Source organism: Pristiophorus japonicus, chromosome 4 (assembly GCF_044704955.1).
Source record: "Pristiophorus japonicus isolate sPriJap1 chromosome 4, sPriJap1.hap1, whole genome shotgun sequence".
NCBI lineage: Eukaryota > Metazoa > Chordata > Chondrichthyes > Pristiophoridae > Pristiophorus > Pristiophorus japonicus.
Genome location: NC_091980.1, coordinates 254,350,038 through 254,366,264, shown reverse-complemented (window position 1 = coordinate 254,366,264; position 16,227 = coordinate 254,350,038). Strand labels below are relative to the sequence as shown.

Here is a 16,227-nt window from a genome sequence, read left to right as displayed (position 1 = left end):
ACACGGCAAGCGAGCCCAAGGTGGACAGAGGAAATGTTTCAAGGACACCCTCAAAGCCTCGTTGATAAAATGCAACATCCCCACCAACACCTGGAAGTCCCTGGACAAAGACCGCCCTAAGTGGAGGAAGTGCATCCGGGAGGGCGCTAAGCACCTCGAGTCTCATCGCCGAGAGCATGCAGAAAACAAGCGCAGGCAACGGAAGAAGCGTGCGGCAAACCAGTCCCACCCACCCTTTCCTTCAACGATTGTCTGTCCCACCTGTGACGGAGACTCTAATTCCCGTATTGGACTGTTCCGTCACCTAAGAATTCACTTTTTGAGTGGAAGCAAGTCTTCCTTGACTTTTGAGGGGCTGCCTATGATGATGATAGCAGTGAAAGGAATGATGGATATGGCTGTCTGCAAGTTTAATCACAGGAAAGGCTTACACCATTGGCTATAAAGACTGATATAAGCTAAAGAATTTTATTGTGCAGTCAGAATTTATCAAATCTAATGTATAATTTGCTCTCAAATGCTTAAGTTGGAAAATTAGCAAAAGTTAAATGTGCATATCAGATGTGTTATAATAGAAAATGTTGGAAACATTCAGCAGGTCAGGCAGCATCTGTGGAGAGAGAAACAGCGTTTCAGGTCAATGGCCTATTGTCAGAACTAGAAAAAGTTAGAGATGTAACAGTTTTTAAGCAAGTACAGAGGCAGGGGAGGTGGAAAAAGAACAAAAGGGGAGGATCTGTGATAGGCGAAAGGCAGAAGTGATTAAATGACAAAAGGGATGATGGTGCAAAACAAAAGGGGGTTGTAATTGGTCAAGTAAAGAAACAAAAGGTGGATCAAGAGGAGCTGTAAATTGCAACAGCAAGAACCATTAGCAGTAAGTACTTCCAAGTGAAACTGATTTACTTGTACTTTCAATTTAGCATACTGTATTCACTGCTCACGATGCGGTCTCCTCTACAGACCAAATGCAGAGTACGTGATCGCTTTGCTGAACACTTCCATTCAGACCGCAAGCGTGACCCTGAGCTTGTCATTTTAATTCTCGAGTCACTCCCACTCTGATGACTCTTGTCTTCAGCCTCCTACACTGTTCTAATGAAGCTCGAGAAACAGCATTTCCTCTTTCAATTAGGCATTTTACAATCTTCTGGACTTGACATTGAGTTCAACAATTGCAGATCATAACTAGTGCCCCCATTTTTTTCAGGCAGCAGGTGCTGGTAATGGTTCTGCAGTTGCCATTTACAGCTCCTCTAGACCATCTTTTGTTTCTTTACTGGTCATGAACACCCTCTTTGTCTTGCACCATCAAACTGTTTGTCATGCCTTCCACCCTAACACAGACCTTCCCCTTTGATGTTTTCTCCCCTCCCCCTTCCCCTACCTCTATACTTGCTTAAAAACTGGTGCATCGCCAATGTTTTCTAGTTCTAATGAAAGGTCATCGACCTGAAACGTTAACTCTGTTTCTCTCTCCACAGATGCTGCTGACCTATGTATTTCCAGCATTTTCTGTCCACATATACATATGTTATGGAGTAATTATAATGTACAAAAGCAAAATACTGCAGATGCTGAAAATACTCAGCAGGTCAGGTAGCATCTGTGGAGAGAGAAACATAGTTAACGTTTCAGATCGATGACCTTTCATCAAAACTGGGAAAAGTTGGAGATGTACCAGTTTTGTATCTGTTCTGACTATGCCACCTTCCATACTAGTGCTTCCAAAATGTCTTCCCTTTTCCTCAACCGAGGATTCCCCTCTACCATGGTTGACATAGCCCTTGACTGTGTCCATTCCATTTCCCACACTTCTCTCACTACTGCTTCCCCTCCCTCCCAGAACCATGACAGGGTTCCCCTTGTCCTCACCTTTCACCCCACCAGTCTCCACATTCAACGGATCGTCCTCTGCCATTTCAGCCACCTCCATCGTGATCCCATTACCAAACACCTTCCCCTGCCCTCCCTTTTCAGCATTTGCGACATTCTGGTCCATTCCTCGATCACCCCAAATACCCCCTCCCCTTCCCATGCAAGCGCAGGAGATGCAATACCTGCCCTCTTACCTCCTCCCTTCCCACGGTCCAGGGCACCAAACACTCCTTCCAGGTGAAACAATAATTTACGACTTGCAGTTTAGTATACTGATACACTGCTCACGATCCGGTCTCCTTGGGGAGACCGAATGCAGATTGGGTGACCTCTTCAGTTCGTAAGCATGACCTGAACTTCCGGTCACCTGTCGATCTCTCTGTCCTCGATCTCTTGCACTGTTCCAACGAAGATCAATGTAATCTCGAGGAATAGCATCTTCTCTTTCGATCAGGCACTTTACAGCCTTCTCGACTCAACATAGAGTTCAACACGTTCAGACCTTAACCTCTGCCCCTATTTTTTCAAATGGCAACTGTTGATTATTCTGCCATTCCCATTTATACCTCTTCTAAAAGAAAGACTTGGATCTATATTGCGCCTTTCACGACCACCGGACATCACTAAGCGCTTTACAGCCAATGAAGTACTTTTGGAGTGTAGTCCTGTTATAATGTAGGAAACGCGGCAGCCAATTTGCGCACAAGCCACTCCCACAAACAGCAATGTGATAATGACCAGTTAATCTTTTTTTTTGTTGTGTTGATTGAAGGATAAATATTGGTCAGCAAATCTGGGGTAAGTCCCCTGCTCTTCAAAATAGTGCCATGGGAATTTTCCACTTGAGAGCGCAGACGGGGCCACGGTTTAACGTCTCATCCGAAAGACGGCACTTCCAACAATGCAGCGCTCCCTCAGCACTGCACTGGAGTGTCAGCCTAGATTTCTGTGCTCAAGTCCCTGAAGTGGGACTTGAATCCACAACCTTCTGACTCCGAGGCGATAGCTTTATCCACTGAGCCACAGGTGACACTGAACTCATCTTTTTTGTTTCTTTACTTGTCCCATTACCATCTCCTTTTGCTTTGTACTATCATACCTTTTGTCATTTAATCACTCCTGCTTTCCACTCTGTCACAGACCTGCCCTTTTGTTCCTTCCTTCCCAAGCCCCTTTCCCTGCCTCTGCACTTGCTTACATAGAAAATAGGTGCAGGAGTAGGCCATTCGGCCCTTCGAGCCTGCACCACCATTCAATAAGATCATGGCTGATCACTCACCCCAGTACTCCTTTCCCGCTTTCTCTCCATACCCCTTGATCCCTTTAGCCGTAAGGGCCATATCTAACTCCCTCTTCAATATATTCAATGAACTGGCATCAGCAACTCTCTGCGGCAGGGAATTCCACAGGTTAACAACTCTGAATGAAGAAGTTTCTCCTCATCTCAGTCCTAAATGGCTTACCCCTTATCCTTAATTATGTCCCCTGGACTTCCCCAACATCGGGAACATTCTTCCTGATGCTAACCTGTCCAGTCCGGTCATAATTTTATGTTTCTATGAGATCCCCTCTCATCCTTCTAAACTCCAGTGAATATCGGCCCAGTAGATCCAGTCTCTCCTCGTATGTCAGTCTTGTCATCCCGGGAATCAGTCTGGTGAACCTTTGCTGCACTCCCTCAATAGCAAGAACGTCCTTCCTCCGATTAGGAGACCAAAACTGAACACACTATTCCAGGTGAGGCCTCACCAAGGCTCTGTACAAGTGCAGTAAGACCTCCCTGCTCCTATACTCAAATCCCCTTGCTATGAAGGCCAACATGCCATTTGCCGCCTTCACCACCTGCTGTACCTGCATGCCAACTTTCAATGACTGCTGTACCATGACACTCGTTGCACCTGCCCTTTTCCTAATCTGCCGCCATTCAGATAATATTTGTGTTTTACATCGCTAACTTTTTCCAGTTCTGATGAAAGGTCATCGACCATAAAACGTTAACTCTGTTTCTCTCTCCACAGATGCTGCCTGATCTGCTGAGTATTTCCAGCATTTTTTGTTTTTATTTCAGATTTCCAGCATCTGCAATATTTTGTATATGTGGACGTCGGGTATGGCTGTGATTTCCCCCCCCCCCCCCCCCCCCGGCCCACTGGTCAATTAGCTCAATTGCACTCAGTCATGCTTCCATGTGAATAGAAAGAAAGTTTTGTATTTATTTAGCGCCTTTCACAACCTCAGGACGTCCCAAAGCGCTTTACAACCAATGGAATACTTTCAAAGTGTAGTCACTGTTATGTATGATCAATATAATAATTTGAGTGAGGTACTCTAGTCCCTCGCAAGGGGTAAATGTCTTCATATGGGAACAGACGACAAGTTTTTGTTGAAAGTTCTCTCTTCACACTTCCCACCCCACCCCACCCCCTTCCCCCCCCCCCCCCCAATGATATTTGAGAGTGGGTCATTTTCCGGTTGGCAAACAGTGATTAATGGGGTCCTCAATTATGTACAATTTATATTAATGACTTGGATGAAGGGATCGAGTGTAATGTAGCCATGTTTGCTGCTGATACAAAGATGGGTGGGAAAGCAAATTGTGAGGAGGACACAAAAAATCTGCAAAGGGATATAGACAGGCTAAGTGAGTGGGCAAAAATTTGACAGATGGAGTATAATATGGGAAAATGTGAGGTTATCCACTTTGGCAGAAATAATAGAAAGCCAATAATCATTTAAATGGAGAAAAGTTGCAAAGTACTGCAGTACAGAGAGACCTGGGGGTCCTTGTGCAAGGAACACAAAGTTAGTATGCAAGTACAGCAAGTAATCAGGAAGGCAAATGGAATGTTGGCCTTTATTGCAAGGGGGATAGAATATAAAAGCAGAGAAGTCCTGTTACAACTGTACAGGGTATTGGTGAGGCCACATCTGGAGTACTGCATACAGTTTTGGTTTCCGTATTTAAGGAAGGATATACTTGCATTGGAGGCTGTTCAGAGAAGGTTCACTAGGTTGATTCCAGAGATGAGGGGGTTGACTTATGAAGATAGGTTGGGCCTATACACATTGGAGTTCAGAAGAATGAGGTGTGATCTTATTGAAACTTGTAAGATAATGAGGGGGCTCGACAAGGTGGATGCAGAGAGGATATTTCCACTCGTATGGGAAACTAAAACTAGGGGACATAGTCTTAGAATAAGGGGCTGCCCATTTAAAACTGAGATGAGGAGAAATTTCTTCTGAGGGTTGTAAATCTATGGAATTCTCTGCCCCAGAGAGCTGTGGGGGCTGGGTCATTGCATATATTTATGGTGGAGATAGACAGATTTTTGAGAGCTAAAGGAGTAAAGGGTTATGGGGAGCGGGCAGAGAAGTGGAGCTGAGTCCATGATCAGATCAGCCATGATTTTATTGAATGGCGGAGCAAGCTTGAGGTGCCAAATGGCCTACTCCTCCTATTTCTTTCGTTCTTAATGTCTTTTACTAATATGGAAGTGTTTGTTGAAGATAAAGCTGCTCTGACTTTGATCTCAAACCAGCTTCAATGTCCTCTTCAAGATTTTATAATTTTAAAAAACAGATTTCTCAATAACTAGCCTAACTGTCCAAATTAAGTGCTACACAATATTAGGGAAGTGTTTTTTGTAAAGCTGGTTAAGGATTACTCAGCAAAAATGTATTCCCCATCAATGAAAATCCCTTTACATTAAAGGAGTCTCTATAAACGACCCATATGATTCTATTTTGACAGGCAAATGTTAATGGTCGTCAATTTATTTTTACATTGTGTAAAATTCATATAAACTTTATACACTGATGATTGGGAAACATGTCATTTATGTTTGTATCTCTGCCTTTTATTTGACCCCTTGTTTGAACCCTCCGTAATGGTGTGAATGGACATGGTTGAATTAAAAATCCTACAAGAATCTTAATATGTTTTAAGGTTTCTCATACAGCGAGGCTAACAAAAGCTGTTACACAAATTTTAAGAACTTTATAAAAAGCTGTAACAAATATAATTTCTGAAATTCTGCACATGTAACCTTTTCTTTTTAAACACATTTTTCAGGTTCCTTCTATGCTTGATGTAAGATATCATTCTGCATCATGAGAGTGATGCACAGTAGGTGATCTGAACATGCTTTGTTGACTACTGTTTAGTCCAGGTCATCCAATGATGCCAAACTTCAACCAACCACCTCCACAAACCCACCAGGACCAGCTTCTAGCTTAACACCAAAAAAGCTACAATATTCACAAATGGACACTTCTGCCTTACCCTGCCTCTTCCACCAGGACAGCTTCCGCTATTAATGGAAGTCATCGAAAAACTTTTGATTCGACATCCTTCTGAGAAAAAAAAAATTGGGAATTCACAAAAATGCTTGTGAATGTCTCTTGTCTTTCACTTAACCAGTTCATGACTTAATGTCCACAGGGCATTGATAATTTGTATATTTTTGGAACTGTGACTGCCATCGGATACATCTTTATTACTTTCCTCACAAATGTTTTATGATTTAATGTGAATGCCATGATTGTATAGTGTATTAACTGGCATACAGGAAATGGATGTCTGAACTGTCTCTAAATTATTGGGTACTTTAACTGTAGTTTGGACTGTGTATCGTAGACTTTAAACATACCTCCCAGTCTGAGGAAACTTGAAGGTAAAATAGGGCCTTTTATTAGCATTTTCATGAAAAGAAAAAAATGGTCTGTTTTTATTTAAGTTGCATCTTGTTTGCTGTACAGTATTTTAGAGTAGTTTTTCCACATCAAGTATGGAGAGACATTTTACTTGAATATTACAGTTACTGGATTGAAACTGATCATATTCAGGTACTGAAAGATAGCACAGCTAAACTGTTGAGCACTCGTTGCATAATCTGTTGTGCTAACCATATGGAGTTCCTGCTTATTCAGCATGGTAAGGGTTAAGCACAACGCGCTACAGATCCATTGGGTTCATTAAAGTCATTTGAGTCTATGCATGTTTCTGTGTAAGAATGGGTGTTTACAATTTCTACATTTAATATTTACCTGAAATGCAAACCCTTATTAGTCCTTTCTGGGAGTAATATCCCAGCATTTAGAATTTTCTAAATTAAGTTTGTTAAATTTGCTTATGGGTTGCTGCTGATATATGTAGTGATGTTTGCCAGAAATTCAAAAAATATATAAGGATTTAGTTTGCAATAAATTGAGCATGTTTTTATATAGCCTCTTGATGTGCTCAATAGGATAATGTTCTTTTTTTAAAAAAAAGTCAGTGTGTTTATATTGCAGATTTATATTTTATTGCCTGTTACTGTTAATTTTAACTGATAAATAATTATGTGACTATTTCCAAGGTTTTGAGCATTATATACCATGGTTCCACATTGAGAAATGGTAATATTACAGTACTGCTTTGAATATTGTGCAGGGTTCTTGCTAACCTTAAATTTTTAAGAAACTTTATTATTACAACTTTGCATCCTTGTGTCTAGGAAGAATGGGAGGGATATAAATCATAGAGCAGAAAAGGAACGGAGGAAAATTGTAAATGCCACATATAAAATTGTACTTCTTCTAACTTCTCCATGCACACAAGAGTTTTGCTACAGCAAAATAACTTTTAAAGATAATTTTCAGAAAGGAGAGGAAACTTCTTAAATCCCTTTATTTTTCTAAGGTTAAACTTGTAAAAATGCTGGCAAGGTTCTGACATTGCTTGTTGTGCTTGTGAAGATTGGAACAGTAATCTAGTTGTCATAAAAATCTTAGCTATCTAGTAGCCTACTAATGTTTTATTGGTTGGGAGTGGAAAGAATTATGAAGCATTTGATCACAAATGGAAAATTGGTCATAAAATCTACATTTTAATTTGCTTGAGATGCCTCCTTGGAATAAAAAAAAAACCCAAGTTGCACCATTGAGTACAGTGTACACACTAGATACTTGGACAATTGCTAAGTTACAAACCACTTACACAAAATAAAATTTTGCATTGCATGCATAAAAATACATAAACTTTTCAAGGCAGAACACACACTGATGCATTAACTAAAGTGAAAGCAATTGCTCAAATACTTGAAAAAAAATCCCTTCCTTAATGTGGGCAGCATGTAGGAATAGAATACCTTGTGTGCTGTGAGAAGTTTGAGGAACAAATGGTCATCTCACAAGGCACAGCGCTGTGCTTTTAGAAGTTCTGCCATTTGTTTTTCCTTTAAATTTGAAACCCAAGTGGCTGTTTAATTTTAAACATGCTTACAATGGTTGTTTTTATTCTTTCTAGATTATCTTCTTTCTGACTTGATAACCAACTAAAGTAACGTGAAAAGAATGATTACAGATAAATAAACCATTGTTTGAAACAAAGTTTCTCAGCATGACCAGATTTATTATATCTAAGTGTGTGCAAAAAATAATTGTTTTTGAAAGATCTGAAAAGCTGATTGGACTAAAGTTTGTGCATACATATGTGTTGGAAACATGGGGATATTGTCATACTTGCTAAGAATACAGAACCAGGAAGATTTGGATTAATTATCTTTCAAATTTAGAAATTTAATTCAATTTTATTTCAATAGTCCTCAAATAATCTGAGCATCTCAGTGGAAAGGACAGTGATGATGCATTAATTATGCAATATCCTAACCCGGCCTGGTCACTGAAGTTCCAAGTCTCTAATCTGGAACGAAGACGACCAATACTATTATGATTTCCCATGTCCAGACACACATTAAATATCTTGTGTTTTTAGCAGTTCATCAGAGACAGCATGACTAAGCACTTCAAGTATCAGTTAATCAGAGTCAGCAAGAGGTTGTGATGGGTAGGTCATGCATGACTAATCCAGTGGAATTTTTTTGAGGATGTCACTAGCATGATGGATAGGAAAGTGACTACAGATGTTGTCTATATGGTCTTCCAGAAACTGTTTGATAAGGAAATGTTCAAGATAATTAGTAAAATTGAGAACACGCAGAATTGGAGGTAATTTTGTGAAATGTTAGTAATTGGTTGGGTGGTAGGAGATGAGTGTAAGGATAAAGGATTCTTGGGCAGGGTGTGATAAATGGTGTTCCCCAGGGATCTGTACTGGGGCCACTTTTTCACCATATATAAATGACTTGGAGGAAGTCTTAAACTAAAAGCCAATTACATGGGTATGAAGGGCGGGTTGGCCAAGGTAGATTGGAAAAATAGCTTAAAAGGTATGACAATAGATAAGCAGTGGCCAACATTTAAAGAAATATTTCATAATTCTCAACAAAAATACATTCCATTGAGAAACAAAAACTCCATAGGAAAAGTGATCCATCCATGGCTAACTAAAGAAGTTAAGATTGAAAGAAGAAGCTTATAATGTTGTGAAGAATAATAGTAAGCCTGAGGATTAGGAGAGTTTCAGAAACCAGCAAAGGATGACCAAAAAATTGATAAATGAAAGAAATAGATTGAGAGAAAACTAGCAAGAAATATAGAAACAGATTGTAAGAGTTTCTACAAGTAAAAAGGAAGAGAGTAGCAAAAGTAAACATTGGTCCCTTAGAGACTGAGGCAGAAGAAATTATGGGGAATATGGAAATGGCAGAAACGTTAAACAAATGTTTTGTATCTGTCTTCACAGTAGAAGATGCAAAAAGCATACCTAAATTGGTGGGGAACCAAGGGTCTAATGAGGGCGAGGAACTTAATGTAATCAATATAAGTAGAGAAAAAGTACAAGAGAAATTAATGGGACTAAAAGCTGACAAATCCCCTGGACCTGACTGCTTACATCCTAGGGTTCTAAAAGAGGTGGCTGCACAGATTGTGGATGCATTGGTTTTGATCTTTCAAAATTCCCTAGATTCTAGAACAGTCCCAGTAGATTGGAAGGTAGTAAATGTAACATTGCTATTCAAGAAAGGAGGGAGCGGGAACTACAGGCCAGTTAGCCTGAAATCAGTTGTTGGGAAAATGCTGGAATCCATTGTTAAGGAAGTGGTATCAGGGCACTTAGATACATGATTAGGTAGAGTCAACATGGTTTTATGAAAGGGAAATTATGTTTGACAAATTTATTAGTTTTTTGAGGATGTAACTAGCAGGGTAGATAAAGGGGCATCAGTGGATATAGTATACTTGGATTTCCAAAAGACATTTGGTAAGGTGCCACATAAAAGGTTATTACACAGGGCTCATGGGATTGGAGATAATGTATTGACCTGGATAGTGGATTGGTTACCAGACAGAAAACAGAGTAGGGATAAACGGATCTTTTCCAAGTTAGTAGGCTGTAACTAGTGGGGTGCTGCAAGGATCAGTGCAAGGGTCTCAGCTATTTACAATCTATATTAATGACCTAGATGAAGGGACCAAGTGTAATGCTTCCAAGTTTGCTGACGATACAAAGCTAGGTGGGACAGTAGCTGTGAGGAGAACGCAGCCTCTGCAAAGGGATATAGATAGGGGTGGCAGATGGAGTATAATGTGGGGAAATGTGAGGTTATTCACTTTGGTAGGAAGATTAGAAAAACAGAATAAATAGTGATAAACTTTTATATGTTGGTCAGAGAGATTTGGGTGTCCTTGTACAAGAAACACAGAAAGCTAGCATGCAGTTACAGCAAACAATAAGGAAGGCAAATTATATGTCCTTTTATTGCAAGGGGGTTGGAGTATAAGAGTAAGGAAGTCTTGCTACAATTGTGCAGGGCCTTGGTGAGACCACACCTGGAGTACTGTGCACAGTTTTGGTCTCCTTATCCAAGGAAATATATACTTGCCTCAGAGGTGGTACAACAGAGGTTCACAAGATTGATTCCTGGAATGAGAGGGCTGCCTTATGATGAGAGATTGTGTAGAATAGGCCCATACTCTCTGGAGTTTAGAAGAATGAGCAGTGATCTCATTGAAACATACAAGATTTTGAAGGGGATTGACACAGTAGATGCGGAGATGTTTCCCCTGGCTGGAATGACTAGAACTAGGGGGCACGATCTCAGAATAAGGGATAGGCCATTTAAGACACATGAGGTGGAATTTCTTCACGCAGAGGGTTGTAAATCTTTGGAATTCTCTGCCCCAGAAGCTGTAGATGCTGAGTCTCTGAATATATTCAATGCTGAGATAGCAGATTTTTGGAGTCTAGGGGAATCAAGGGATATGGAGATCGGGCGGGAAAGTAGAGTTGAGGTCAATGATCAGCCATGATATTGAATGGCAGAGCAGGCTCAAGGGGCCATAGTGCCTACTCCTGCTCCAATTTCTTATGTTTTTTATTGATAATGTATGTCCAAATATTCAGACGCTGTAGATTGGAACAGGAAGTTACTATGTGACATAGACAGATTTAGATAGGCTCAGTGAGTGAGCAAAACTATAGCAGATGGTGTTCAATATGGGTAAGCATGAGATCATCCACTTTGATCTGAGAAAGACAAATCAGAATATTTTCTTCATGGTGGGAGACTAGGAGCTGTCGAAGAGCAACAGGATTTAGGTGTCCATGGACACACATTACTCAAAGCTAGTGCACAGGTACAAAAAGTAGTCAATAAAGGTATTGGCCTGGATTTTGTGGTCAGCGCCGAAGGAATGGCGCTTGCCGCTGACCTCAGGACAAAGCTGCCCACAATGATTTAGCGGGCTCTAAGGCGTTGATTTTGCCTATTCCAACATGACTTTCAATCTGGCACCATCTATAAGGGATCTGTGGCATCAAGGAACAGTGAAGTCATCAAGCAGGCTGAGCAGCCAATCCGATTGAAGAATTCTCAGACAGGAAATTCACTTTTTAATCATTTTACAGAAAGCAAAATAAAGATTGTGACATTCACATGTGATTGAGGTAGAAGCTGAAATATCAAACTTTAAAAACACAAATTAATTTTTATTTAAAAAAAAAATCATGGAATTACTCCACAGTTCTAAAATTAGTTGTTCAACAGTAATTATGACTTAGTATGCCATTAAAAACTCTGAGTAAAAAGTTGAACTTCATGTCAAACCACTGATTGTGTTGATTGCATCTGCGAGGACTGCAACAGTGCACTCTGTGAAGGAGCTGGATATCTCAGCAATCTCCACATTTCTGAGTTTATGCATGTGCAGATGCCAGAAGTTGCTGTCAGTTGTACACAGTAATGATTGTGGGCGCAGATAGTTTTGCTGTCATTACAATCGCAAATTCTGGCCAATGGAAGGTGGTTGGAGTACAAAAGTGAGGAAGTAATGCTTCTCTATCATTGGGGTCAGACCCCATTTAGAGCACCGTATTGGGTACCAAAACGATATTGGCCTTGGAGGCGGTATAGGGTGCTTTCACCAGAATTGATACCAGGGCTTGAAGGATTAAAATGAGGACAGGTTATATAAACTTGGTTTGTATTCCTTTTGGTTTAGAAGGTTGATGGATGATCTAATCGAGTTATTTAAAATGATAAAGGGACTCGATAGGATAGATACAGAGGAACTAGTTCCTCTGATGGAGGAATACAGAACAAGAGGGTATAATAAAATTAGCTAGGACATTTCGGAGTAAAGTAGGAAAGTATTTTTTCAATAAGGGTAATGGAAATCTGGAAAACTCCTCCCTGCTCCCCACCTCCCCCCGCCCCCAAATAAAAAATTCAAGACTGAGATTGATAGATTTTTGTTGAGTAAGGGTATCGAGGAATATGGAATAAAGTGGAGTTGAAATTATCTAATTGAATAGCGGAACAGGCTTGAGATGCTGAATGGCCGCCTCCTGTTCCTAAAAATAGGTGTCTTCTGTTTACAACTTTTGTTCGATACAAGATCTGTAATGATTTAATTCAGTTTCTGAATATTTTAGATAAGGGAATCTGCTCTGGAGCAACAGCTCCCGCTGAAGAATTGGATTTTGTGCTGGAGGTAGATATACAAGAATCTGCACAAGAAAGTATGGACCAAGAAGTTATTTGGCCTATCTATATATTTTGATCTGTGCTACTTGTTTCTAGGCCAGGGAATCACAAGTAGCAAATCTGTAGCTAAACTCAAATTACATTTGCTAAAATGGTGAAGATATTTTGCAAAAATCCATTCAGCTCTGAATGCTGTTCAGTTCCTGGAGGGAGCCAGTGTTAAAATCCCTCATCCCAAAGGAACATTTAATCTATTTGTATATTCCTGTTTGTTTTAAACATTATCACATGTTTGGAAACTATGAATTGCTCCTTTTAAATGCATATTGTTTGCAGGATTGAATACTTGTTAATAATAATTCTTGCTAATGCACACTGCCAATTTGCAATAGTTAACAGCTGCACTTTGGTAGTTCCTGTTCTATGTATCTGTGGTTCCATTGCAAAGTTTCAGAGTGCTATCTCCTTGCTGAAGTTTTCTAAACCCTTTCCTGTTATTGGGATGAACAGCAAAGGTTGGGGAAAGCAGGCATCCAAAATGATAATTGAATTATTTTTGACTCTTTTTATTTTATTGCATCTAAACAATTGGACTGGAAGTTATATAGAGTAACAACCATCCCTTCCAATGTTGCAGATAAATATATTGTAATGTTGCCAGATTTCTGATAGTTTCTAATTTGGCACAAGAAACTTCAAAAACCTGATTCCTCCTAGGTGTGTGCTAACCTGGACCCGGACAATAATATAGATTCATAACAGCATTTAGTTTAAGTGAATTTTGCCTACCTGCAGGTGGATCAGCACTATAATGTGGCATCTCGCCATTTTTTTTTTGTCCACACCTTCCCGATTCAAGTGCACGCTTAGAACTGAGCAGTACTAAACAGACTCCCTGTCGGGAAGTGGTAAACGTAATCATTTGTGGTGTTTAAGGCTCTGGTGCAGGCAGATTACCTCGAGTATGATCTGATTTAAATAACACTCTTAATGAAGCTACTGAATATGCAATAATCCACTCTGACACTTCAGTGCAGTTCTGAGGGAGAGTTGTATTATCAGAGATGCCATTTTCAGACAATACTTTAAACTAGGGCCTGTCACCCACTTCAGAGGGACAATTAAAAAAATCCCATTATGCTATTTGGCATAAAGGATCCCACAGCACTATTGGGAGCAGAGATGTTCTCTCGTATTCTTGCCAACATTTATCCCTCAATCAACACCAGCAAAAATAGATTAACTGATCATTCTTGTTTGTGCAATCTATATATTGGCTGCAATATTTGCCTACAGAACAGTGACTATACTTCAAAATTAAGTTGTTGGTTGTAAAGTGATTTGAGAACATGAAAAGTGCTATTATAAATGCAAAATTACTTTTCTATTTGGATGTTCAGGTTTATAACCTTGCAGGATAATCTGACTACAGATAACTATCATTGAGCAATATATTGCTAGTGGATTATGAACATCTTGATTATGAACAAGTAGATTCTCATCGTCATGAAATAAAAGTGCATTCTACTTGTTGTGGCCACTTTCTGAGTCCCTTCAGTGTTTGTAAAAGCAGCTTCCACCACTTAACTATTTACTAATGTCTGAACTTTCTGAAAGAAGGTTTTTCTGTAGACTATGACTGGGTAGAAAATTTGTACTACAAACTGTTAAAGTGGGTCTTAACATCAATATTGTGTCCTTCTACCAAAGCTATGTCCATAGATGTCCTTTCATCCAGGGTGTAGTTGATGATTCCATTTGCTCAGGAGTTCCAAGTGTACTCTTGCAGAGCAATAGTTAATTACATTTGGTCTCCTTTATTCCTTTCAAGAGGGCAATAAAAATCTTAGAAGAATTAAACTAACACCATATCTACAAAAAAGTTTAACTAACATTTACTATTTACTTTTGACTTCAACTTTAGTGGGGTTATCCCCTTTAACATCAAATCGAACTCTTAAGAGGCAGCTTTAGTACTGAAAATTTAAGAAGCTCTGTTTTCTCTTTCATGCTAAATATGTCTTTATCCATCAACAATTCTAAAAGCACCAAGACTTGCACATTGCTTACATATCTGGGGAGGCTCGATAACCTCTCATGTTCCTGGATAGGTTGCAAGAAAAGGATGATTTTTCTCCTGCTAGCCTCCAACCCCATCTCTGGTAATCTTTCTCGTGTCTTGATTTTATTTATAAGATGGTGAATACTGCTCTGAACTTTTCTCTTCTTTAAAAGATCCAAATACACCATGCTACATTCATTTTTTGGTCCAAAGTCCTTGAACGTGTTGTTACTTTCCAAATCAGTGATGCGTTCATCTTTGCATCAAGACGTAGAATCATAGAATAGTTACAGCATAGAATGGTTACAGCACAGAAGGAGGCCATTTGGCCTGTCGAGCCTGTGCCAGCTCTCTGCAAGAGCACCTCAGCTGGTCCCACTCCCCCCACCTTCCTTGTAGCCTTGCATGTATTTTTTTCCTTCAGGTACTTGTCCAATTCCCTTTTGAATGCCACGATTGAGTCTACCTCTACCACCCTTTAAGGTAGTGCATTCCAGATTCTAACCACTCGCTGCATAAAAAAAGTTTTTCCTCGTGTCGTCTTTGGTTCTTCTGCCAATCACCTTGAATCGATGTCCTCTGGTTCTTGACCTGCCAATGGAACAGTTTACTCTCTAGACCCCTCATGATTTTGAAATCTTATCAAATCTCCTCTGAACCTTCACAGCTCTAAGGAGAACAATGTCTGCCTCTCTAGTCTATCAACTTAACTGAAGTCCCTCATCCCTGGAAACATTCCCATAGATCTTTTCTGCACCCTCTCTAAGGCCTTCACATCCTACCTAAAATACGGTGGCCCGAATTGGACACAATACTCCAGTTGAGACCAAACCAGTGATTTATAAAGGTTCATAACGTTCTTGCTTTTGTACTCTACCTCTATTTATGAAGCCCAGAATCCCACTTGCCTTTTTTTAAGCTGCTTTCTCAACCTGCCTTCCCACCTTTGGTGATTTTTGCACATACCCCCCCCCAGGTCGTTCCAGTCCCACTCTAGAGACTTGGAACACAAAAATCTAGGCTGACACTCTATTGTACTACTGAGAGAGTGCTACACTGTTGGAGGTGCTGTCTTTCGAATGAGACGCTAAACCTATGCCTCGTATGCTCTCTCAGGTGGACATAAAAGATCCCATGACACAACAACAACTTGAGTATGCGATAAAAATTTGATACCGAGCTGCACAAGTAGAAATTAGTCCAGGTGACCAAAAGCTTGGTCAGAGAGGTATGTTTTAAGGAGCGTCTTGCAGGAGGAAAGAGGTCGAGCGACGAAAAGGTTTAGGCAGGGAGTTCCAGAGCTTAAGGCCTAGGCAACAGAAGGCACGGCTAGCGATGGTTGAGTGATTAGCATCAGGACTGCTCAGGAGTAGAGGAGCACAGACATCTCGGGGGAGGGGTGGTTGTGGGGTTGGAGGA

General features: G+C 40.2%; 1 protein-coding gene across 5 annotated transcripts in view; it reads left to right on the top strand.

Annotated features, from left to right (window-relative positions):
- The window catches only part of rcor1 (REST corepressor 1), a 191,602-nt gene extending 183,355 nt beyond the window's left edge, over nucleotides 1-8,247 (top strand). For all 5 annotated transcript variants that reach the window (XM_070879343.1, XM_070879342.1, XM_070879340.1 and 2 more), the window contains one exon: nucleotides 5,951-8,247. In XM_070879343.1, coding sequence (XP_070735444.1) covers nucleotides 5,951-5,992 — 42 coding nt within the window. In that variant the 3' untranslated portion in view covers nucleotides 5,993-8,247. The remainder of the gene's footprint in view (nucleotides 1-5,950) is intronic.
- Nucleotides 8,248-16,227: the final 7,980 nt, after the last annotated feature.